The following is a 24,533-nucleotide window of genomic DNA, read 5'->3' as shown; positions in this document are numbered from 1 at the left end:
AACTTTCCTCGATATCTTAAAAGCCATCTACGAAAAGCCCACAGCAAATATCATTCTCAATGGGGAAGCACTGGGAGCCTTTCCCCTAAGATCAGGAACCAGACAGGGATGTCCACTCTCACCACTGCTATTCAACATAGTATTGGAAGTCCTAGCCTCAGCAATCAGACAACAAAAAGACATTAAAGGCATTCAAATTGGCAAAGAAGAAGTCAAACTCTCCCTCTTCGCCGATGACATGATACTCTACATAGAAAACCCAAAAGCCTCCACCCCAAGATTGCTAGAACTCATACAGCAATTTGGTAGCGTGGCAGGATACAAAATCAATGCCCAGAAATCAATGGCATTCCTATACACTAACAATGAGACTGAAGAAAGAGAAATGAAGGAGTCAATCCCATTTACAATTGCACCCAAAAGCATAAGATACCTAGGAATAAACCTAACCAAAGAGGTAAAGGATCTATACCCTAAAAACTATAGAACACTTCTGAAAGAAATTGAGGAAGACACAAAGAGATGGAAAAATATTCCATGCTCATGGATTGGCAGAATTAATATTGTGAAAATGTCAATGCTACCCAGGGCAATTTACACGTTCAATGCAATCCCTATCAAAATACCATGGACTTTCTTCAGAGAGTTAGAACAAATTATTTTAAGATTTGTGTGGAATCAGAAAAGACCCCGAATAGCCAGGGGAATTTTAAAAAAGAAAACAAAATATTTTAAAACAAAACAATGTAACAAAATTTGAGATAAGGTCTTCAAAGAGGCAATGAAGTTAAAATGAGATCTTTAGGATGGTCCCAAATCCAGTATGACTCCTTACAATCAGAGGAAAATTGGACACAGACAAGAAGGCACACAGGGGAAAGACCATGTGAACAGAGGGAGAAGGTTGCCCTCTGCAAATCAAAGAGAGAGGCCTCAAAGAATCCAACCCTGAAAACACCTTGATCTAGGACTTCTAGCCCCAGAACTGTGAGAAAATAAACTTCTGTTGTTTAAGCTACCCAAACTGTGAGATTTTGTTATGGCAGTCTGAGCAGACAAAGCTCTTGCAACAGGAATAATACTGATGAAAGGACTAGTGCTGATGTCTGGTAATCAGGCTGAGGTGAACCCACTTGTAAGAGTGAAACTAGCTAAACCATGTCTATACAAGGACACAGGATTTTTGGAGGCAAATGAGGAAGGAGGAAAAGAATTGGGGGTGGTCTTACTGCTGCTTGTACAGAAGGGAGCGGTTGTCATCACTCCCTGTGCCCTTATAGTTGACCTTAGGAGGGAGGCTGCTCTGTTTGAAGCAGGCCTCTGGATCCACAGACTTGAAAGAAAATCTCAAGTCCTTAGTCCTTAGGTATTTGTGTGTTCCAGCTGTAAAGTGTCAGGCCCTTAAGGGCAGCTGAAGCCCTTGACTGAGTCCAGCCTGCTGTCAACAGGTATGTGAATCTATATCCAGGTGTGCAGGGAAACTGTCTTCTTGTGGTCTTAGGAGTCACAGAACAAAAAATCTTTGATGTAGGAGGAATTCTCAAATAGCTTAATCCTCCAATTCCTTATTTTATGCATAAGTAATGAAATCTGGGGTGGTGTTATGACCAGCCTGGTCAGTGAGCCAGAATCTGGTGTTAGAGGAAAGAGAGTAAGAGGCAGCTCCTTTTGGGGGTAGCAGGGAGGCCTCTAGGTCCTATATTATTGGAGGATTGATCACTGAAGAGAGCAGGGAAGGAGACAGGCTTCATCTGGACTTCATATATCCCCAAAGCCAGGTCTTCCCTCATTTTGCTTTTTAATTAAATTGCTGCAATACACTTTTTCCATAATTGATATAGTTGATACATAATGTTACACTAGTTTCAGGTGTACAACATAATGAGTTGGCAACTGTATATATTCTGCTGTGCTTATTATTAGTGTAGCTACAAGATGACACCATACACCACTACTACAATCTCATTGACCATTTTCCCTACAGTGCAACTACTATTAGTCCTGAGACAATTTTAACCTGAGAGATATGTTCCTCCCCTGAACAGCAGAGTTTGCTTTGGGTAACCTCATTCTGAATGTTTTGCGTACATTTCTATTGTCTACTTCTTCCCACTGGCCTCTGAGAATACTGAGGGCAGGAAACATTTCCATTGTCACCATCTTCCCTTATACAGAGGTGCTGAGGATCACAGTCACATGCTGGTTTATGAAATGAAGGCAAATGTGGTGGTCTGAAATAAAGTTCTATTCAGACCTTAGGAAGGATAGGAAACATTTCCACTCCATACCTATCTTGCAATTAGACTACCAACATTTGCTTCTGTGGGCTTCTTGAGCCATTTAGATTCCTTCTCAGATCACACACTCATTTTCCTATCACTGACTTCATGGGACTTAACTATATTTAAATTAGAAAATGGTACTCAATATGAGGTGATGTCATGTCTTTTGGGTAGTCAACTTTTGGATTCTCTCAAATTGGCAGAAGGCAAAAGACATAAAATGTCTTTTATGGTACATGAATCACAAACTATTTGGTCAAATCAAATGATAGCTGCCATTGTCAGGGTATTTTGCATTCACCATGCTTCCAGAGATGGCCCAGAGCCATGAACTCAGCCCTGTGGCCTCAGCACTCAGAGCACACTCAGGGTCTCAGTGGGCCACTCTGGCTCTGTCACATATAGGAGCCCAACCAGTGTTGGATGGTGATGGTGAAGGAATGATGGTAGAGCCTCTGTGGGAAGTGGGGTAGAGGCAAGCCAGGTGCCTCTTGAACCCATACACCCAAGGGTGCAGCTCCCCAAGACTGGCCATGGTGCTAGCAGGCAGAGAAGGAGAGTTTTCAAGGCTTCGATGACAAAGGATAGGGAGTTAGCTCTTTGGATCCCTCCTCAAATTTGAGTAAAAACACACATCCAATGAAATGGGGAAGGGAGGTACTGAAATGGAATAAAAACCTACTGGGAGTCAGACTGTATTCTGGAAACTGTTCCTAATTTCAGGAGGTTCATTTGCCAGGGCTGCCATAACTAAATACCATGGACTGGGGGGGCTTACACAGCAGAAGTGGATTTTCTCACTCTTAGGGAGGCTGGAAGTTTAAGATAAAGGTTCCGCTAGCTTTTTTTTTTTTCTTACTCCTTTTTTTTTTTAATTGGAGTTCAATTTGCCAACATATATTGTAACACCCAGTGCTCATCCCGCCAAGTGCCCCCCTCAGTGCCCATCACCCAGTCACCCACCACTAACTTTTGCCTCTCCTGAAGCCTCTCTCCTTGGCTTGTAGATGGCTACCTTCTGCTGTGTCCTCACATGGCCTTTCTATGTGTGCATCTCTGGTGTCTCTCCCTTTTCTAAGGATGCCAGTCCTATTGAATAGGGTCCCACCCATCTGAGGTCAGTTAACTTTCATTATCTCCTTAAAGAACCTCCTATAAATACAGTCACAATGGGAGTTAGGGCTTCAACATAGGAATTTGAAGAATTTGTACTTCTGAGAATAGATGTAGAGAGACAGGATATGAGGTGAAGCTTGTGGGAATATTCAGTGATATAAGAAACCTCTACTTCCTAATTTGGGAGTTGAGTTCACAGGTATTTATATCTTGCTTTATTCTGTGTGTATGTATGGGAATAATATCATATATATCCTACTGTAGCTAGCTGCTGAATCCATATTGCACTTAGAAAATGTAATAAAAGACAATGCCAAGGGTGAAGAACATTGTCAGCAGACATTATCTTTTTCAACAGACTATATTTTAGAGCAGTTTTAGGTAAACAGCAAAATCAAGCAGAAGGTTATGTACCCCTCGCCCTCACAGAAGTACAATGTCCCCACTGTCAACAACTCACACCATTGTACCATTCATGAATCAAAACTGACCCATCTTTATTCCTCTATGCCCATAGTTTACATTGAGTTCCCTCTTGGTGTTGTATATTCTATGGGATTTGACAAAAGTATAATTTATCCACCACTGATCCACCACTATCATGTCACACGAAGTGGTTTCACTGCTCCAAATGGCCTCCGTGCTTCACCAATTTATCCCTCCCTCTCTTGAACCCTTGGGAACCATTGGTATTTTTATTGACTCTATCTAATAAAAGCTCTATTGGCTTTTTCAGAATGTTATACAGTTAGAATCATGCAGTATATAGCCTTTCCAGATTGGTTTTGCTCACTTGGTAATATGCATTTCAGTTTCCTCCATGTCTTTTCACATCAGCTGTCATTTAAGGAGCCTTCTGAATGCTTAATGGTAAGTGGAAGTCCTTCAGGTCACTAGTCCCTGGTGACACTTCTGAACCCTCAGGTGACCATCCAAGGAATGAATATGGAATTGGCATTGGGCATGCTGGAAAGAGATAGATCTTCAGAGTTCTAAGGGAAAATAATGTTGTATCCAGAATCCTATAGTCAGTTAAACTATTTATTGATAAAGTGATTACAAAATAAAGACATTAATTGGAAATATGAAGACTCAGAACGTTTACAACACAGAGAACTTTTTTCTCACTTTGAGAATGGATGCAATGTAAATGAACAGGGAATCCAAGAAGCACCAGCCCCACCAAAGTAATGAACAGATATGAGTGTGGCTTGTGTTTCAGGCTGGGAGAGCAACTAGTCCAAGTGAGAATGGGAATTGGATGTGTTACACAGAACAACTTCAACAAGAATCCTAGCCTGCTCTTCCTCAAGGAAGTGCTCAGATTCTACTGTCATTTACTCTCCCTCCCACTACAAAGCATCACTTTCCTTTTTTCCCTGCTTTTTCTTCTTAAATATAGAGCTTCAAACTAGATAACTATGTGTGGCCTGAAGCTTGATGAAATGGCCTGTGAATGGTGGCAGTGGCTACATATCCAGGGGTCAAGGAGGGAAGGGCTGTGATTGAAGTCCTCCTTCATGCTGAGTCCATGTAGGAGTATCACAGAAGGAAGATGTTACTCACAACTGCCAGTTCTTAAGGAGCTTCTTGTTGGTATTATCTGTTATCTGTTGTGGAACAAATACCCTCAAACTTAATGGCTTAAAACAAGTGTTTATTTGCTGACTGTTTCTAGGGGTCAGAAATCTAGGAGCGGTTTTAGTTGTGTGGCTCTGGATAAGGGCCTCTCCTGAGATGTTGGTAGTCAAACTATTAGCTAGGCTGCATCTTCCGAAGTCTTGCTGGGGCTGGATGATTTACTCTCAAGATGACTTACATGGGTAGCTGTTAATGCAGGCTGCCTCTGTTCTCCTCCACATAGTCTCTATTCTTTAGGGCCTCTCTAGGGGATTAGTTTAAACTTTCTTTTTTTTATAATAAATTTATTTTTTATTGGTGTTCAATTTGCCAACATACAGAATAACACCCAGTGCTCATCCCGTCAAGTGCCCCCCTCAGTGCCCGTCACCCATTCACCCCCACTCCCCGCCCTCCTCCCCTTCCACCACCCCTAGTTCGTTTCCCAGAGTTAGGAGTCTTTATGTTCTGTCTCCCTTTCTGATATTTCCCACACACTTCTTCTCCCTTCCCTTCTATTCCCTTTCACTATTATTTATATTCCCCAAATGAATGAGAACATATAATGTTTTTTCTTAATAATAAATTTATTTTTTATTGGTGTTCAATTTACCAACATACAGATCAACACCCAGTGCTCATCAGGGCAAGTGCCTCGCTCACTGCCTGTCACCCATTCACCCCCACCCCCCACCCTCCTCCCCTTCCACCACCCCTAGTTCGTTTCCCAGAGTTAGGAGTCTTTATGATCTGTGTCCCTTTCTGATATTTCCCACACATTTCTTCTCCCTTCCCTTATATTCCCTTTCACTATTATTCATATTCCCCAAATGAATGAGAACATACACTGTCCTTCTCCGATTGACTTACTTCACTCAGCATAATACCCTCCAGTTCCATCCATGTTGAAGCAAATGGTGGGTATTTGTCATTTCTAATGGTTGAGGAATATTCCATTGTATACATAAACCACATCTTCTTTATCCATTCATCTTTCGATGGACACCGAGGCTCCTTCCACAGTTTGGCTATTGTGGACATTGCTGCTAGAAACATCGGGGTGCAGGTGTCCCGGTGTTTCATCGCATCTGTACCTTTAGGGTAAATCCCCAACAGTGCAATTGCTGGGTCATAGGGCAGGTCTATTTTTAATTCTTTGAGGAACCTCCACACAGTTTTCCAGAGTGGCTGCACCATTTCACATTCCCACCAACAGTGTAAGAGGGTTCCCTTTTCTCCACATCCTCTCCAACATTTGTGGTTTCCTGCCTTGTTAATTTTTCCCATTCTCAGTGGTGTGAAGTGGTATCTCATTGTGGTTTTGATTTGTATTTCCCTGATGGCAAGTGATTAAATTTTCTATGGTTACTGAACAGAGAGAGGGAGAGGAAGAGGGAGAAAGAAAGGGTGAGATTGGGGGATAGAGAGTAGGAACAGGGGTAAAAGAAAGTGAGTGTGTGAACAAAGAGTATTTATAAGACAGGAGCTGCAGACTTTTCAAAACAAAATTTTGGAATTCTTGGACATTCCATTCTTGCTGCCATATTCCATTAGTCACTCCAGAGAAGGATTAAACAAAGCCATGAAAATAGGAGATAATGTTGGAGGCCGTCTAAAAGTGCCTATCACTGGGATCCCTGGGTGGCGCAGCGGTTTGGCGCCTGCCTTTGGCCCAGGGCGCGATCCTGGAGACCTGGGATCGAATCCCACATCGGGCTCCCGGTGCATGGAGCCTGCTTCTCCCTCTGCCTGTGTCTCTGCCTCTCTCTCTCTGACTATCATAAATTAAAAAAAAATAAATAAAAGTGCCTATCACTGACCTAGGGGCAGGACTAGATTGTGTTTTCCATTTCTATTTGATCCCACCCCTGCTGGGATTCCCTGTGACACTGAGGAGGAAGCTTTCATCAGAGGTTCTGATCACTTTCTCTTCTGGATTATCTCTCCTAATTTGTCTTTGACTGCTTTTCTATGTTAGCTTCTTATGTGGTAAAATACATGGTCTCAAATTCCCCAGTAGACCTCAGGCTTTCTGGTATTTGGTGTTGACCTGGTTTTCTTCTTGGCTCAGCTATGGGAGGCTCCAGTGGGTTTGAGTTCTTCTTTACCCCCTCTCATGATCATTCAGGAGAAGCAGGTTAGGGTTGGGTTTACTCTAAGAACTCTGCGCCTATAACCACTGTGACCTCTAAAATCCTTTGACCACTCATCTACATTTCTCTCCCTCTTCCCTCATTCTCTGGTGATCTCAGGATGCAGGATAATGCTGTGTATAGGACTGTCATCTGTTTCCTGAATTTTCTAAAGGAAAACTGAACAAGGTGAATTGAAAAAGAAAGATGCAACTATGCTTTCAAGGCTTTCATGTGATTGCAGGTTTCTCCCAGCAGACTCTTCCTTTTCCACTGGATGGACAATCTGAGGACACTCACTTTCTGGTGAAGCTGTCTTTCAGTGTTATCCCTTCTTAGCCATGAAAAGAAGGAATGATAATACCAAACATATATAGAATTACATGCTTAGCACCATTCTAAGTCCTTTATGCTTTAACTCATTAAATCTTCACATTGCCTGGATGTGGATGGATATATTATCACCATATTAACTATTGGGAAACTAAGACAGTGAAATGTCAGCTGACTTGCCCAAGGTCACACAGCAAGGGCATGCTGGAGCCAGGATTTGACCATAGGATTCTTAACCACTCCATTATGCCTCTTTCAGTTCACTTCCATTCAATGCTAATTTCACTCTCCATCCCAGTGACTATTTATGATAACTTCTGATAAACACTCCTTTTTGAGCAGAAGTCTGAAGATTGTCCAAAATTTTACACATTAGGCTAGTTCAGATGTCTACCAAATCCAGATTGGACTCCACACTAGGGGAAATATTCCCAGGTAAATAGAGTAAGGTGATGGTGGTGATGGGGAATGATGCAGGGAAGGACAGTTGCTCTTGTGAGGACTGAATAATTCCTACAGTGGTGAGAACCCAGTTATGATACTTCTCCACCAGGAGGTGGAGAATGAGGTTTCAAATTTTATCTGAAAAAATTGTTTTAAAATGCCATTTTTATTACATATATGCCCAGCAAGGAGAAAAATCTAGATCTAGGGTCTGGAATGGTTTCCAATTAGGAGAATTTTCATAGAGTCTATATAGTTTCGGTTAACTGTATAAATAGTGAGATCATAGACCATGGGTTAGTTCCCTCAAAACTGATGGTCAAATTTAGTTTCCTTTGACAACATTGGGGGTAACTTTGGCAAATAACACAACATAACAGATAACCTTAAGTGAAAAAGCATTTCTCCTTAGCAAACATAATTTAACAGGTACTACTTCCTATGACAAGCCTACTATCAGCATGTGTAAGTGAAGAGCATGAAACCTCTCAGAGGTGTGAGTGTCAGTGTTTGGTATTTACAATAGTCAGGTTTACTTTTCCACTCAACAATTTTCCCATGCCAGTAATAGCGACCCTTCAGTTTATCTCCTATATCCTTTTTTGGATAAAGTGATATGGACATCTACTGAGGGGAGGTATAAGGGCAGAGCTTTACAGAATGCCAGACTGGCCTTGGATCCTGGCACCATTACACAATACTTTTCAGAGAACAGCTAAACAGATACTCCCCATCATGTTTCCCTAAAGGGAATATCCCAAAGGATGTTCTCTCCTCTGCCTCTAGGTGTGCCTCTATAAGTCCATGGACCGAGAGGTGAGAAGTGAAGGAACAGGGGCAAACCAAGAGGCCTTGGAAAAATGATGCTAACATTAAGTGACATGGGGATGTCAGAATGAGACTGTATGTCACACTGTGCAATTTGTTTCCACCTTTGGATCCCAGCTCATTTAATAAATGATAAGAAGTAGGGCGTATTTGAAAGTTTGCTGAGATATGGGTTCAAAATGATCTAGTCAGCTCATTTACATTAAAGAACTAAGAACTGATAAAAGTGGAAGTAACTGAGCTTGACCGAGAATTCAGAAAGGGTACAGTGTGAGGAGAGGACCTCAGATGTCCTGACTTTCTCCAAGAAGGATCTTCTGAGACCTCACTGTTTAGATGATGGCATCTGCCAGAATTTTCTTCAGGATGGTCTTGGTGTCCTCGGCAACTATTTCAAGGAGGTGTCCCTGACTCCACCATTTAAGGTAGTGGATACCAGTGGTACCTAAGATTGGGATGTAGCTCAGAACTGAATATAAGTAAGAGGCTGCATTACAATTCATCCATGATAATGCCCAGTTCCAGGCTAGGGCAGTGTGCAGATCCTGAGACTTCATGATGGCCTTGTACTCCTCCATGGGTTTTCCCATACTTTGGGCCACCTCCTGGAGAGAGTCATCATCCACACCAAAAAGCCTGTGGTAGGCATTCAAAAACTCCCCAAGATCATTTGCATTCTGGATGCCAAGGATGTTCTGGAAAGACTCTGAGCCTATTTGCCCCTGCAAAGTGGTCACTTTGCCATTAATGACCTTTTCACAGGTGTGAGTTAGGTTCTCTAGGTGATCACGGTACCCAATGTTAGATATGTCTCTGTGCAAGCTTTTCCTGAGCTCTGGGAAGTCATGCAAGAAGGGGTTGAAGCTGGAGACCAGGAATATGATGGGTTCACACACTCCCTCCTTGTGGAGAGTTTCCCTGATATTCTCCCGAATATTCCGCAGGAGTTGTTCTTCTGAAAGGACACGTGTACTGAGGTCTCTGTCTAACTTGGTCCAGACGATGTAAAACCTCTTTCCTTGTCCCTGGATGCTTTTGACAAGCTTCACGAGATTCATGCTGAACTGTTCAGATGCAATGATGATGAAGAGGTCATACTTGCTAAACTGCATTTCCTCCAGATAGGTCTCTAGGCTTTGGGTGGCAGTGCCTGTGCCAGGCAGGTCCCACAGCTCCACATTGGGGATGTCAGAGAAAGAGTAGCAAGTGGGAATCTGGGTGGTTCTCACCACCCCTGTGGGAGCTGAGTCCTCTTCATTGTGCCCAATTTTCCGCAATGCATTGATGAATGTGGACATGCCGTTGCCAGAGTCCCCAGTCACTGCAATGCTCACTGGGACACTGGATGCTGTCTCCAGGGTCTCCCTGACCACAGAGACCATGTCCAGCAACTTCCCTTCTCCCAAGGCTTTTTCAATATTCATGGCACCCGATTCAGATAAGATGCTCCCACCCTTATGGTATGGCACAGTAGAAGTGAAGGATGTAGGTGATAGAGTGTGAAGGGACTGGGTGGGCTGTGCCATGTATCTGATGAGTGCAGTAACCTGCAGAAATAGGAAAAACAGGGAAGTTAGGAGGACTAGGCACACAGGGTGAGAGAGGAATCATCAGATTTTGTATCCCAAATGGACGGTAACAGTTCCATATTTAACTCATTGTAGAGACCTTCAGATGAGAAACAGCAAGGCTCTGCAAAAGTGTTTGATAGTGTCTCAAAAATCTAAAAATATTATTCAGCCATAGAAAACAAATCCTATCATTTGTGACAACATGGTCTTTGAAAGCATCATACTAAGTAAAATAAATCAGAGACATATGCTGAATTATCTAACTGATGTGTGGAATCTAAAAGTAAAATAAAATAAAATAAATTCATAGGAAAAGAGATCAGACTTGGGGAGAGGTGGAGGAAGTGAGTGAGAGAAGGGGAGATAGGAGGAAGTGTCCAAAAGGTACAAGATTTCAGTTTTAAGAAAAGTAAGTACCAGGGATGTAATTTACCACCTGATGACTACAGATAACACCACAGGATAATTTATAGGAAGGTTGTTAAGGGAATAAACCCTAAGAGTTCTCATTACAAGGAAAACTTTTTCTATTTTTTCTTTCTTTCTTTTTTTTGTATTTTTATGAGATGATAGATGTTAGGTGAACCTGCTGTAGTAATCATTTCACAATATATGTAAATCAAATCAACATGATGTATGCCTTAAACTTACAGAGAGATGTATGTCAATAATATTCCCATAGAACTGATAAAATAATTTAAATAGAGTCACCAAATGATGCAGCAATTCCACTGCTAGATATATACTCAAGAGCAGTGACAACATACATCTATGAAAAACCTGCATGCAAATGTTCATAGCAATATTATTCATAATAGCCCTCAGGTGGAAATAGCACAGCTGTCCACCCACTGTTCAATGGATCAACAAAAGTGGTCTATCCATACAAGAGAACAGCATTTGGAAAAAGAAAAACGAAAAAAAAAGATGAAGTACTGATACCTGCCACAACACGGATGAACCCAGAAACTTTATAAGCTCAGTGAAAACAGACAGCCCATTGCATCATGTATTATATGATTCTATTAATGTGAAATGTCTAGAAAAGGCAAATCCATAGACATAGAAAATATATTGGGGATTTCCTAGATATGTAGGGCATTGATTTGAGAGGCAGCAGTCAAGAAATGCAGGATATATTTTGGATAATGAAAACTTCTGAATTTGATTATGATGACATTACAAGTTTGTGAATATATTGAAAGCTATGGAAAACTTTAAAGGCCCAAATTGAAGAATGTGTAAATTATATCCCCATATTAGGAGATTAGTACATGTTAGTGACTCAGAGGAGGAATGCCATGCAGCTGTGGTGCCAGGAGGTAGCACCAAAGCAGGTTACAGATGTGAGTGGCCTTGCACAGAAGAGCATTATGAGGGTCTCTGTGTCAGGAGTCAGGCAGGTGCAAGTACTCCTCTGCTCCAACTGAAAGAGTAGGATGTCCCACTGGGGAGTCAGCAGGGCATTAAGTAAGCTTGTGACAATACTAAATATCATTCAATCCTGGGGACCCACACATCCTCATTGCATATGTCTTCAGAGTCAAGAAGAATTTAATTACTTTTGGTAACAGTGAAAAGTACATCTTCTTTCCTCTCAAGATGCCTGGGTGAACATCTGTCTTTGGCTCAGGACTTGACCCCCCCGGACTGGAGATCAAGTCCTGCACTGGGCTCCCTGTGGGGAGCCTGCTTCTCCCTCTGCCTCTCTCCTGTGTCTCTCATGAATGAATGAATGAATGAATGAATGAATAACTTTTTATGGTGAAAAAATTTATATTTAGATTTATAGCTGGCTGGACTCAGTTTAGATGATCCCAATTTTGTTGGCAACATCCAAAGCATCATAGTCAGGAGCCAGTAGAACGAACATATGCTTTCTTCTCTCCATCAGGCCTGATCAAGGTGTTGCCCTTGGCCACATCAATGTCATAGAGCCTCTTCACAGCCTGTTTGATCTGGTGCTTGTTGGCCTAGACATCCACGATGAACACACGTGTGTTGCTGTCTTCTATTTTCTTCATGGCTGACTCAGTAGTTAGGGGGAACTTGATGATGGCATAGTGATCAAGCTAGTTTCTCCTGGGGGCACTCTTTCGAGGATATTTGGTCTGCCTTCGGAGACGCAGGGTCTTGGGTCTTCGGAATGTAGGTGATGTGCGGATCTTTTTTTTGTGACTGTGCACACCTTTCAGCACCACTTTCTTAGCTTTCAAAGCCTTTGCTTTGGCTTCGGCTTTGGGAGGGGCAGGGGCTTCCTTCTTTGCCTTCGTTGCCACCTTCGTCAAAGGAATCTAAATAAATAACTTTTTAAAAAAAGAATACCAAACCCAGAAATTGACCCTCAACTCTATGGTCACCTAATCTTGGACAAAACAGGAAAGTATATCCATTGGAAAAAAGACAGTTTCTTCAATAAATGGTGTTGGGAAAATTGGACAGCCATGTGCAGAAGAATGAAACTAGACCATTCTCTTACACCATACACAAAGATCAACTCAAAATGGATGAAAGATCTAAATGTGAGACAAGAATGCATCAAAATCCTAGAGGAGAACACAGGCAGTAACCTCTTTCACCTCAGTCACAGCAACTTCTGGCTAACCACATCTCCAAAGGCAAGAGAAACCAGAGCAAAAATGAACTAATGAGACTTCATAAAGATAAAATGCTTCTACACAGCAAAGGGAACAGTCAACAAAACTAACAGGCAACAACCTACAAAATGGGAGAAAATATTTGCAAATGACATATCAGATAAAGAACTAGTAACCAAGATCTATAAAGAACTTGGCTATAACTCATCTATTTGCAGTCTACAAGAGACTCATTTTAGACAGAAGGACACCTACAACCTGAAAATAAAAGGTTTCCTCAAAAGAAAGCAGGGGTAGCCATCCTTATATCAGATAAACTAAAATTTACCCCGAAGACTGTAGTGAGAGACGAAGAGGGACACTATTTCATACTTAAAGGATCTATCCAGCAAGAGGACTTAACAATCCTCAATATATATGCCCCAAATGTGGGAGATGCCAAATATATCAATTAATAACTAAAACTAAGATATACTTAGATAATAATACACTTTTACTTGGTGACTTCAATCTAGCGCTTTCTACACTTGATAGGTCTTCTAAACACAACATCTCCAAAGAAACGAGAGCTTTAAAAGATACACTGGACCAGATGGATTTCACAGATATTTACAGAACTTTACATCCAAACTGAACTGAATACACATTCTTCTCAAGTGCACATGGAACTTTCTCCAGAATAGACCACATACTGGGTCACAAATTGGGTCTGAATCGATACCAAAAGATTGGGATCATCCCCTACATATTCTCAGACCATAATGCCTTGAAATTAGAACTAAATCACAACAAGAAGTTTGGAAGGACCTCAAACACGTGGAGGTTAAGGACCATCCTGCTAAAACATGAAAGGGTCAACCAGGAAATTAGAGAAGAATTTAAAAGATTCATGGAAACTAATGAGAATGAAGATACAACCGTTCAAAATCTTTGGGATGCAGCAAAAGCAGTCCTGAGGGGGAAATACATCTCAATACAAGCATCCCTTCAAAAACTGGAAAGAACTCAAATACAAAAGCTAACCTTACACATAAAGGAGCTAGAGAAAAAACAGCAGATAGATCCTACACACAGCAGAAGAAGAGAGTTAATAAAGATTCTAGCAGAACTCAATGAAATCGAGAGCAGAAGAACTGTGGAACAGATCAGCAAAACCAGGAGTTGGTTCTTTGAAAGACTTAATAAGATAGATAAACCATTAACCAGCCTTATTAAAAAGAAGAGAGAGAAGACTCAAATTAATAAAATCATGAATGAGAAAGGAGAGATCACTACCAACACCAAGGAAATACAAAAGATTTTAAAAACATATTATGAACAGTTATATGCCAATAAATTAGGCAATCTAGAAGAAATGGACGCATTCCTGGAAAGCCACAAACTACCAAAACTGGAGCAGGAAGAAATACAAAACCTGAACAGACCATTAACCAGGGAGGAAATTGAAGCAGTCATCAAAAACCTCCCAAGACACAAAAGTCCAGGGCCAGATGGCTTCCCTGGGGAATTCTATCAAACATTTAAAGAAGAAACCATACCTATTCTACTAAAGCTGTTTGGAAAGATAGAAAGAGATGGAGTACTTCCAAATTCGTTCTATGAAGCCATTATCACCTTAATTCCAAAACCAGACAAAAACCCCACGAAAAAGGAGAATTATAGACCAATATCCCTGATGAACATGGATGCAAAAATTCTCAACAAGATACTAGCCAATAGGATCCAAAAGTACATTAAGAAAATTATTCACCATGACCAAGTAGGATTTATCCCCGGGACACAAGGCTGGTTCAACACTCATAAAACAATCAATGTCATTCATCATATCAGAAAGAGAAAAACCAAGAACCATATGATCCTTTCATTAGATGCAGAGAAAACATTTGACAAAATAGAGCATCCATTCCTGATCAAAACTCTTCAGAGTGTAGGGATAGAGGGAACTTTCCTCGACATCTTAAAAGCCATCTACGAAAAGCCCACAGCAAATATCATTCTCAATGGGGAGGCACTGGGAGCCTTTCCCCTAAGATCAGGAACAAGACAGGGATGTCCACTCTCACCACTGCTATTCAACATAGTACTGGAAGTCCTAGCCTCAGCAGTCAGACAACAAAAAGAAATAAAAGGCATTCAAACTGGAAAAGAAGAAGTCAAACTCTCCATCTTCGCCGATGACATGATACTGTACGTAGAAAACCCAAAAGACCCACCCCAAGATTGCTAGAACTCATACAGCAATTTGGCAGCGTGGTAGGATACAAAATCAATGCCCAGAAGTTAGTGGAATTTCTATACACTAACAATGATACTGAAGAAAGAGAAATTAAGGAGTCAATCCCATTTACAATTGCACCCAAAAGCATAAGATACCTAGGAATAAACCTAACCAAAGAGGTAAAGGATCTATACCCTAAAAACTATAGAACACTTCTGAAAGAAATTGAGGAAGACACAAAGAGATGGAAAAATATTCCATGCTCATGGATTGGCAGAATTAATATTGTGAAAATGTCAATGTTACCCAGGGCAATTTACACGTTTAATGCAATCCCTATCAAAATACCATGGACTTTCTTCAGAGAGTTAGAACAAATTATTTTAAGACTTGTGTGGAATCAGAAAAGACCCCGAATAGCCAGGGGAATTTAAAAAAAAAAACCATATCTGGGGGCATCACAATGCCAGATTTCAGGTTGTACTACAAAGCTGCGGTCATCATGACAGTGTGGTACTGGCACAAAAACAGACACATAGATCAATGGAACAGAATAGAGAACCCAGAAGTGGACCCTGAACTTTATGGTCAACTAATATTCGATAAAGGAGGAAAGACGATCCACTGGAAGAAAGACAGTCTCTTCAATAAATGGTGCTGGGAAAATTGGACATCCACATGCAGAAGAATGAAACTAGACCACTCTCTTGCACCAGACACAAAGATAAACTCAAAATGGGTGAAAGATCTAAATGTGAGACAAGATTCCATCAAAATCCTAGAGGAGAACACAGGCAACACCCTTTTTGAACTTGGCCACAGTAACTTCTTGCAAGATACATCCACGAAGGCAAAAGAAACAAAAGCAAAAATGAACTATTGGGACTTCATCCAGATAAGAAGCTTTTGCACAGCAAAGGATACAGTCAACAAAACTAAAAGACAACCTACAGAATGGGAGAAGATATTTGCAAATGACGTATCAGATAAAGGGCTAGTTTCCAAGATCTATAAAGAACTTATTAAACTCAACAGCAAAGAAACAAACAATCCAATCATGACATGGGCAAAAGACATGAAGAGAAATCTCACAGAGGAAGACATAGACATGGCCAACAAGCATATGAGAAAATGCTCTGCATCACTTGCCATCAGGGAAATACAAATCAAAAGTACAATGAGATACCACCTCACACCAGTGAGAATGGGGAAAATTAACAAGGCAGGAAACCACAAATGTTGGAGAGGATGCGGAGAAAGGGGAACCCTCCTGCACTGTTGGTGGGAATGTGAACTGGTGCAGCCACTCTGGAAAACTGTGTGGAGGTTCCTCAAAGAATTAAAAATAGACCTGCTCTACGACCCAGCAATTGCACTGTTGGGGATTTACCCCAAAGATACAGATGCAATGAAACGCCGGGACACCTGCACCCCGATGTTTCTAGCAGCCATGTCCACAATAGCCAGACTGTGGAAGGAGCCTCGGTGTCCATCGAAAGATGAATGGATAAAGAAGATGTGGTTTATGTATACAATGGAATATTACTCAGCCATTAGAAATGACTAATACCCACCATTTGCTTCAACGTGGATGGAACTGGAGGGTATGATGCTGAGTGAAATAAGTCAATCGGAGAAGGACAAACAGTGTATGTTCTCATTCATTTGGGGAATATAAATAATAGTGAAAGGGAATATAAGGGAAGGGAGAAGAAATGTGTGGGAAATATCAGAAAGGGAGACAGAACATAAAGACTCCTAACTCTGGGAAGCGAACTGCGGGTGGTCGAAGGGGAGGAGGGCGGGGGGTGCGGGTGAGTGGGCGGCGGGCAGTGAGCGAGGCACTTGCCCTGATGAGCACTGGGTGTTGATCTGTATGTTGGTAAATTGAACACCAATAAAAAATAAATTTATTATTAAGAAAAAAAGCTTGGCTAGAAACATGGGGGTGCAGGTGTCCCGGCGTTTCATTGCATCTGTATCTTTGGGGTAAATCCCCAGCAGTGCAATTGCTGGGTTGTAGGGCAGGTCTATTTTTAACTCTTTGAGGAACCTCCACACAGTTTTCCACAGTGGCTGCATCAGTTCACATTCCCACAACAGTGCAGGAGGGTTCCCCTTTTTCTACATCCTCTCCAAGATGGGATGAGCACTGGGTGTTATTCTATATGTTGGCCAATTGCACACCAATAAAAAATAGATTTATAAGAAAAAAAAAAGAACTTGGCAAACTCAACAGCCAAAGAACAAGTAATCCAGTTGACAAATGGGCAGAAGACATGTACAGACATTTCTCCAAAGAAAACATGCCAATGCCAACAGACACAAAAAAATGCTCAGCATCACTGAGCATCAGGGAATTATAAATTAAAACCACATGAGATACCACCTCACATCAGTCAGAATAGCTAAAATGAACAAAACAGGAAACAACAAATGTTGGTGAGGATGTGCAGAAAGGGGAACCCTCTTGCGTTGTTGGTGGGAATGCAAGCTGGTACACCCTCTCTGGATAACAGTATGGAGATTCCTCAAAAAGTTAAAAATGGAGCTACCCTAAAACCCAGCAATTGCATTACTGGTTACTTATCCCAAAGATACAGATGTATCTTGCACCACAATGTTTATAGCAGCAATGCCCACAATTGCCAAAATATGGAAAGAGCACAGATGTCCATGGACAGATGAATGTATAAAGATGTGATACACACACACACACACACACAGTGGAATCAAAAAAATGAAATCTTGCCATTTGCAATCATGTGGATGGAACTAGAGTGTATTATGCTGAGTAAAATAAGTCAATCAGAGAAAGACAATTGTCATATGATCTCACTCATATGTGGAATTTAAGAAACAAAAGAAAGGATCATAGAAGAAGGGAGGGAAAAAATAAAGCAAGATGTAATCAGAGGGGGAGACCCACCAAGACTTTTAGCCATAAAAAACAAACTAAGGGTTGCTGGAGGGAAGAGGGGTAAGGGGACTGGGTGATGAGCATTAAGAGGGGCATGTAATGAGCACTAGGTGTTATTAAAAGACTGATAAATCACTGAACTCTACCTCTGAAACTAATAATACACTATATGTTAATTAATTGAATTTGAATAAAATAGAGTAAGATAAAAAAGAGAGGGAGGCAAACCATAAGAGTCTTAACTATAGGGAACAAACTAAAGGTTGCTGGAGGGAGGGGAGTGGAGGGATGGGCTAAATCTGTGATGGGCATTATGGAGGGCACTTGTTTGGATGAGCACTGGGTATTATATGCAAGTGGTGAATTACGAAATCCTATCCCTGTAATTAATAATACATTATGTATAGGGCAGGATGGTCCTAGTTAATGTTGAATCTCCAGCCTTGGGCTGAGCGTTGGCTGGATGCTGAGATGCTTCTCCTGGGGATGTGTGTCCACTTATTGCTATCAACTGCTATCAACTGCCATTTACCCCTCCCTCAATACACCCTTCCTAATTTGGGAAGAGAATGAAAATCACAGTCCTCTGTCACCTCCCATCCTCACTACACGTTAAGGGAAACTTACTGCCTCACAAGTATGAGGAAAAGTCCTACAAAGTGTCCCCAATTTTCAGAAACTGCTGCAAGGAACTTGAACCACACCCCCTCCTTGGGAGACAGATCCCTAATGAAATGATAAGGAGATGCTGGGAGTTCAGAGGGAAGAAAGCTGATGGATTATGATGTGATCACCTTCTCATCTGCTTGGAGACCAGAATCCCTTGAGGCCTGTGCCCATAAAGTCTTCAGGGCTCCCCAGCGGCCCCTGGACAAACTTGAAATGCAATAGGTTGGTGAGGGTGATGTCTACTCCTGCAGGAGTGGAGGCACCCTGAGTTGGCTGAGGGGGTGAACAACATGGTGGTGGGGGCAGAACATGCATGAACAAAGCTGGCTAAAAGCTAGAAAGATAGGGCCTTGGCCTGGGACAGGCTGGAGGAACATTCTGGAATAAGAATACCTAAGAGTAGCCCCTCCCCCGCCCTTATGCTCAAAGCCTACTTTAAGACCTCTCTTGACCTTTTCCAACAACAGCCCAAGTTTATGGAGTACATAGAGGTTCCAGGAGGCCTCAACTGCCATCATGGCTCCAGGGAGACAATCTTCTGGATTAATCCCAGGCTCACTGAGTTGATTGTGTGAAGGGCTTTCTTCTGCCCCTGAGCATACTTTGGATTCTGGTTGCCTGTAAGTTTGCCCCTAGTATAGGATAGAGAAAGCTGGATGTACTAATTGGCAGGCCAGTGAGGCCTAGGAGATCCAGAACATAGGAACTGGGCTAGAGCCCTTCAATCCTTTCCCTGGTTTGTTTAAATCCCATCTCAACCTCCACATGTATCCATTTCACCTTGACTTCTTGTGTATTAGATTGACTGAAAAAAAACCCCTGTCTTTTCAAAAGGTTAAAGTCCCAGAAAGTATTTTGTTATCCCATGTTAGATGCTTGGTATTTTAAAAATATACATACAGGTCTTGGCACTTACAGTAAATAATTCCCTAGGCTCTGCCTGGTATCCTTAGTGGCCAACAGGTATGGGACACATTTCTGTTAGATGAATGAAGCACAATGTACCATTGCATATCTCCCACTTACTGGCTGATGGATGAATTAACTTTGTTTCCTAAAGCTGTCATCTGAAATGTTGTAGCCAGCTCTGCCACATCCCTTTGGAAAACAAGTAGGGTCTGGGGAAGAGTATGACCCCCCTCACCCCAAAGTAGGCATGGGAAATGAGCATAAACCTACACTTTTCCAGACCATTTCTGTGACCATATCCGACCCAACCATGGACTTTCACATGTCTGCTCACCTGAGCACCTGTGCTGGACTCTATTGGAGGGGTCACTGAGGCCCCACAGCACTAGCCACAGCTCCCTGGCCCCCCACTACTTGCTCATCTGGTTCATGTCCTGCACCTCATGCTAGACAACCCTGAATGTGGGACCCTGTCAAGATCCTTTTAGGCAGTACTATGCCCATGTGATGCTGCCAGGCCAGGCTAGGACAAGGGTAACTCCATGAGAGCATGCAGGTCTTCCAGGAATGGTCAGTGTGCAAGTGTTGGAGTGTGCAAGAGCCTCCAGGGCATTGAGGCTAACCCAGAAGTTGAGGAGAGACCATCAGAAATCAGCCTGGGATGTAAGTGGCCCACAGGCTCACTTTTTTGCAGATCATACTCATGTTATACCTCTGATCTCCCCTCTCTGAACAGAGTTTGAAGGTCTCTGAATAAAGGAACATAGGCCTTTATGGAGGGAACCCAGGGAGCAGGTTCAACAAGAAAAGACAGTTGTGCTTGCAAGGAGAACCAATCCTGTGAGCAGATATTTCAAACTCTTCTGAATGAGACCAGCAGTGAGAGATGCATTTCACATAGGAACTAAGTATCAACTTAGTACACACGCATACACATGAAAAAATATTTTACCAACAATTTGCCTACCCTCCATTTTGATCTACTGTATCTATTCCAATGGATCACTTTTTTGAACTCTTATTATAATGCAGCAAATGGATTTCATGATTTAAGAAGCAGAATGAAAAGCACTCATTAGTGGAATTCCCACACAGGGTCCTATGATAGTTCATGCCATGCCCAATTATGTTGAGCCATGAAGTGGGGATCAGCCATGGCCCAGACTAGAAGTCTGAGATATCAGGAATTTTTGTGAGTTTGAACCCAATGTGAAACCCCATATTCCACCCCCCCACTCCCAGTTTATCATCATAGGGAAAGGATGAGGAAAAAAAAATCTACATACTGATTTATTCTAGGAAAGTATAATAGACATCTGCATCACCAATGGGCATGAAGTATAAAAGGACCTGGTCTGGGAAGAGAGTATTCAAGAGTCCACCTCACTAACTTCATCTGTGAAGAATGGAGCTTGTGTCCAGCAACAGGGACAGTTTCTCCAATGCAGATATACATGTGCATTGTTACACATTGTCTAAGGTCTGTTAGGTACTTTGTCCCTGAAAATCCACCCCTAGTCCCTAATCTACAGGAGGTCCAGGTGGTGCTCCAGATAGACTCTCCCAATCCCAGATTAGCACAGAATTTGCCATTGTCCTATGTTCTACTTATACTCCAAGAGGATATGAATGGCGAATCCTACTCTCCTTTTCCAAACCTGGTCCCATCAAAGACCCCCACTGCCATGAACAAGGAGATGAAAGGCCCATTGCTTCCACGCCGTAAGGTAGAATTGGTTTGGAGCAAACAAAGAGTAGGGGTGCTGAATTTTGTCCCTGAAGAATGTCAGAGAGGGGCCCTGCTGTGAATACCACTAAATTGGGTAAGCCAGTCCCCGAGCTCCCCTGCCCTGGTTTCAGGCTCCATCCTTCATGTCTTCACTGCAGCAGAGTTATTAGCCAGGTTGGGTTATAGGAGCTCTCTCACTTACCTGCTCCAGGAAGCACAGGGTGACCGTGATCAGGCAGATGTCAGTGGTCCTCCTGGCAAGTTTCCCCTCCCTGGGGAAGAGTCCAGCCCTCAGTCAGAGACAGTTCCCTCTGAGATGCTCCAAAACTGGTTCCAGGCCCAGATTGTTCCAGAAGGAAGGAAGGGGGTTGTGCTGCGTGGGGTCGGCCTAGGAAGAGCCTAGACAGGAGGGAGAAGAGGAACTGGGAAGGAGAAGGCAATCTTACAGTGTTCTCTGCTTTAGTCCCTTCCTGCTCAGAACTGTGCAATTTCTGAATAAAGCCAGTGGCAGGATCCCAGCCCCAGCAGGAAGGACCACAGAGAGGGCTACTTTCAGTTTCTATTCCTGGAAAAGACTCCAGTTCACAAAATAGGCCTGAACCAGTTTCAGTTTCTTCATTCTAGTGAGTGGGGTGCTGCAGTATTTGCCTGTGACTTATGCAGGGCTATTTGAGCACCTTCAGCCCAGAGGCCCAGGGGAGGGTGGGAATGCTCTGAGACCAGCCGCCTCACACCTGATAATCTTACTTGGAGGCCAGTGCCCTGACCAGTGAGGAGTCCACATTTAGCCCCCTTGAGGCTGGCCCCTCAGATGGGTGCAGACACTGCCTGCAAAGCTGCTCCTTGGGTTGCCCAAGTGCCCAGTTCAAGGGCTAACTCACTTCTGCCCACAGAGATCAGACTGCAGAGGTTACATCTGTGGTAGAATTCTCTTCCTGACCCCAGCTGTGACCCTCCCTGGAGTTGATGCACCTGCCCCAACCAGGTGAAGGTCTGAACTCAACACAGCTCCCTACTGACTTGGTGACTCTAACAGCTGCTTAAACTCTCAGTGATTATGATGTCCTCATTCTCATGTGGGAGCAGCAGTGATAGCTCCCCAGGGTATCTGTGTTCAGGAGAGGGGACCAGGGAGGGGACTGTGACTGTGATAGTGCGAAAAAGATCTGTTTTACAAAGTTTCTGCCAAGATTGTAAATGTCCATAACAAGTTAACAATGTCTCTTCTCATAACAATGTCTCTTCTGTGGCTAAGAGATTGTTAATACATCATTGCATTCCTGGATTTCCATCCTGGGTCAGGAAAGCACAGCTGACAGGTTGAGGAGAGGGAAGGCAAGGATTATTTTAGTGAGTCTGTTTCAAGGGACATGCCCAACAATGAGGGCTGCACATGGTCTTCCTGGGTAGGGTGAAGAGAAAGAGGTGGAGCTGCCCTTCTATTTCTGACATCACAGAGGAGGTAGAAGCCTAGAAGGTCTGGACTATGCCTGCTCCATCACCCCAATGGAGACATCAGCATGAGCCTTCATTGGACACTCGTACCTGAGGGACATTCAACTGGATTGCAGATGTCCTGAGTGAGTCCTTTCCTATTCTTGTAGTTTCCCTATGCCATGCTCCTCCATGTAATGGAGGCAGTAGGAGGAAGAAAGAGGAGAGACATCTACTTTTTTCCTGTCCCTACTGCAGGTGTCTCACTCAGTTGGAAGAGAGGCTGCACCAGGGCAGGGGAGATTTCCATTGTACAAGAGTCTGGAGGTTGTATGTTACACTGACTGGATTTGTACTTCTCTGAGTGGGACTAGGAGACAAGGGATTTCCTAAGCTATTCATACCCGAGAAGAATTGATCTCCCTTTTCTCTAAACAGAGAAAACAACAATATTCTTATAAATCATATTTTCTGATTTCCTAGTGTTGACTTAGGAGCAGCAAGTCTGACTCTGGACCCTGAGGTTGCATACTGGGGCATCAAGCTCCAGCCCACTGGGTTCTGAGGACACTGCAGACCAGAGCCAACCAAACAGCACCAGACCCAGAGTGATTCTCACACACCGCTGGGGGGCAGCCCAGCCCGGGGAGACCCCGAGTGGGAGCTTCTGTCACCCACTACAAAGGCCCCATCACTTCCAGGGTACCTGAGTCTCAGAGGTATTTCCTACCTTATTACTGAGAGCTGTAATTGTGTGTGTGTGTGTGTGTGTGTGTGTGTGAGTGTGGGTGTGTGTGTGGGTGTGCTCCTCTGCATCCACAGCTAGGTGTCAAGTTCATGTGTGAGCTTGCATCTTTGCCTTGCCGTTGTTTCTACCTGGAATTTCAGGCTCTTGTCTTCTGCTTCCTCTCTGAATGATTTCTCAGTCTTTCTCCCATCATAGCAGTGATTGTCTCTGTATGTCAGACAGACAGTATTTCTCTGATGTCCCCAAAATATGGCATGAGGGAGAGATTCAGGACCAACTCCACACAGAAGAATAATGCAACGATAATCTGAAAGAGATTTTTCTCTTTATTTATCTCTGAGATGTTTCTCTAGTTTAAATCTTTTACTTACTTGTGTAATACAATGACCACCTACACACTGAACAATCATCCCAGAAATAGAACATCTCTAACAACATATACCTCCCTCTGTGTTCCTATTCACTCCAGTTCTGTCCACAGCCCCTGGGTAACAATTTCATGCTGTACATGTTTATGATTCCTTTCTTTTATTTGTGATGTTATCACTTACATATGCATGTTTATATAATATATTGCTTAGTTTTCTTGAGACTTTATTTAAGGGGTATTCTATGGGTTCTTAATATTTAATCTCAACACTATACTAAAAGAATGTATGTATGGCTCATGCTTTTCAATACTGTGTAGCTCAACTTATTTATCTGTTCTCTATAAATGCCTGTCCTCTCCTTTTTTACAGTCATGAAGACTGCTGCTAGGCACACACATCTACATGTCTCCTGCACATTTTTGCAAAGTGATTCCTAGGTATAGTGTTAGGAATGGAAATGCTGAGTCCTGAGGTGCATGAATGTACCATTTTATAAGATTCAGCCGTATGGTTTTTTCGCAGTGATTGTACTGATTTACATTCCCAGCAGCCGTGTTTCAGATTTCTATCAATCTACATTCTCACCAATACCTGATTTTGTCTACCTTTTAA

At 42.6% G+C, this 24,533-nt stretch overlaps 1 protein-coding gene and 1 pseudogene across 1 annotated transcript; both read right to left on the bottom strand.

Moving 5' to 3' along the window:
- Positions 1 to 5,738: 5,738 nt before the first annotated feature.
- Positions 5,739 to 21,843, bottom strand: LOC129495019 (immunity-related GTPase family M protein 1-like). The gene is made up of 2 exons (XM_055302312.1): positions 21,571 to 21,843; positions 5,739 to 10,302 (listed from the first exon to the last, which is right to left on the bottom strand). Exon 2 carries the CDS (start codon positions 10,279 to 10,281, stop codon positions 9,088 to 9,090), a length of 1,194 nt encoding a protein of 397 aa, XP_055158287.1. The 5' UTR covers positions 10,282 to 10,302; positions 21,571 to 21,843; the 3' UTR covers positions 5,739 to 9,087.
- LOC129494658 (60S ribosomal protein L23a-like) lies at positions 10,320 to 19,245 on the bottom strand (annotated as a pseudogene).
- Positions 21,844 to 24,533: the final 2,690 nt, after the last annotated feature.

Source organism: Nyctereutes procyonoides, unplaced genomic scaffold (assembly GCF_905146905.1).
Source record: "Nyctereutes procyonoides isolate TBG_1078 unplaced genomic scaffold, NYPRO_anot_genome, whole genome shotgun sequence".
NCBI lineage: Eukaryota > Metazoa > Chordata > Mammalia > Carnivora > Canidae > Nyctereutes > Nyctereutes procyonoides.
Note: the sequence above shows the minus strand (reverse complement) of the source record. Positions and strands in the feature narration are given on the sequence as shown.

Coding starts and splice junctions, on each gene's coding strand:
- LOC129495019 (XM_055302312.1), bottom strand. CDS start 10,281: ATGGCACAGCCCACCCAGTCCCTTCACACTCTATCACCTACATCCTTC.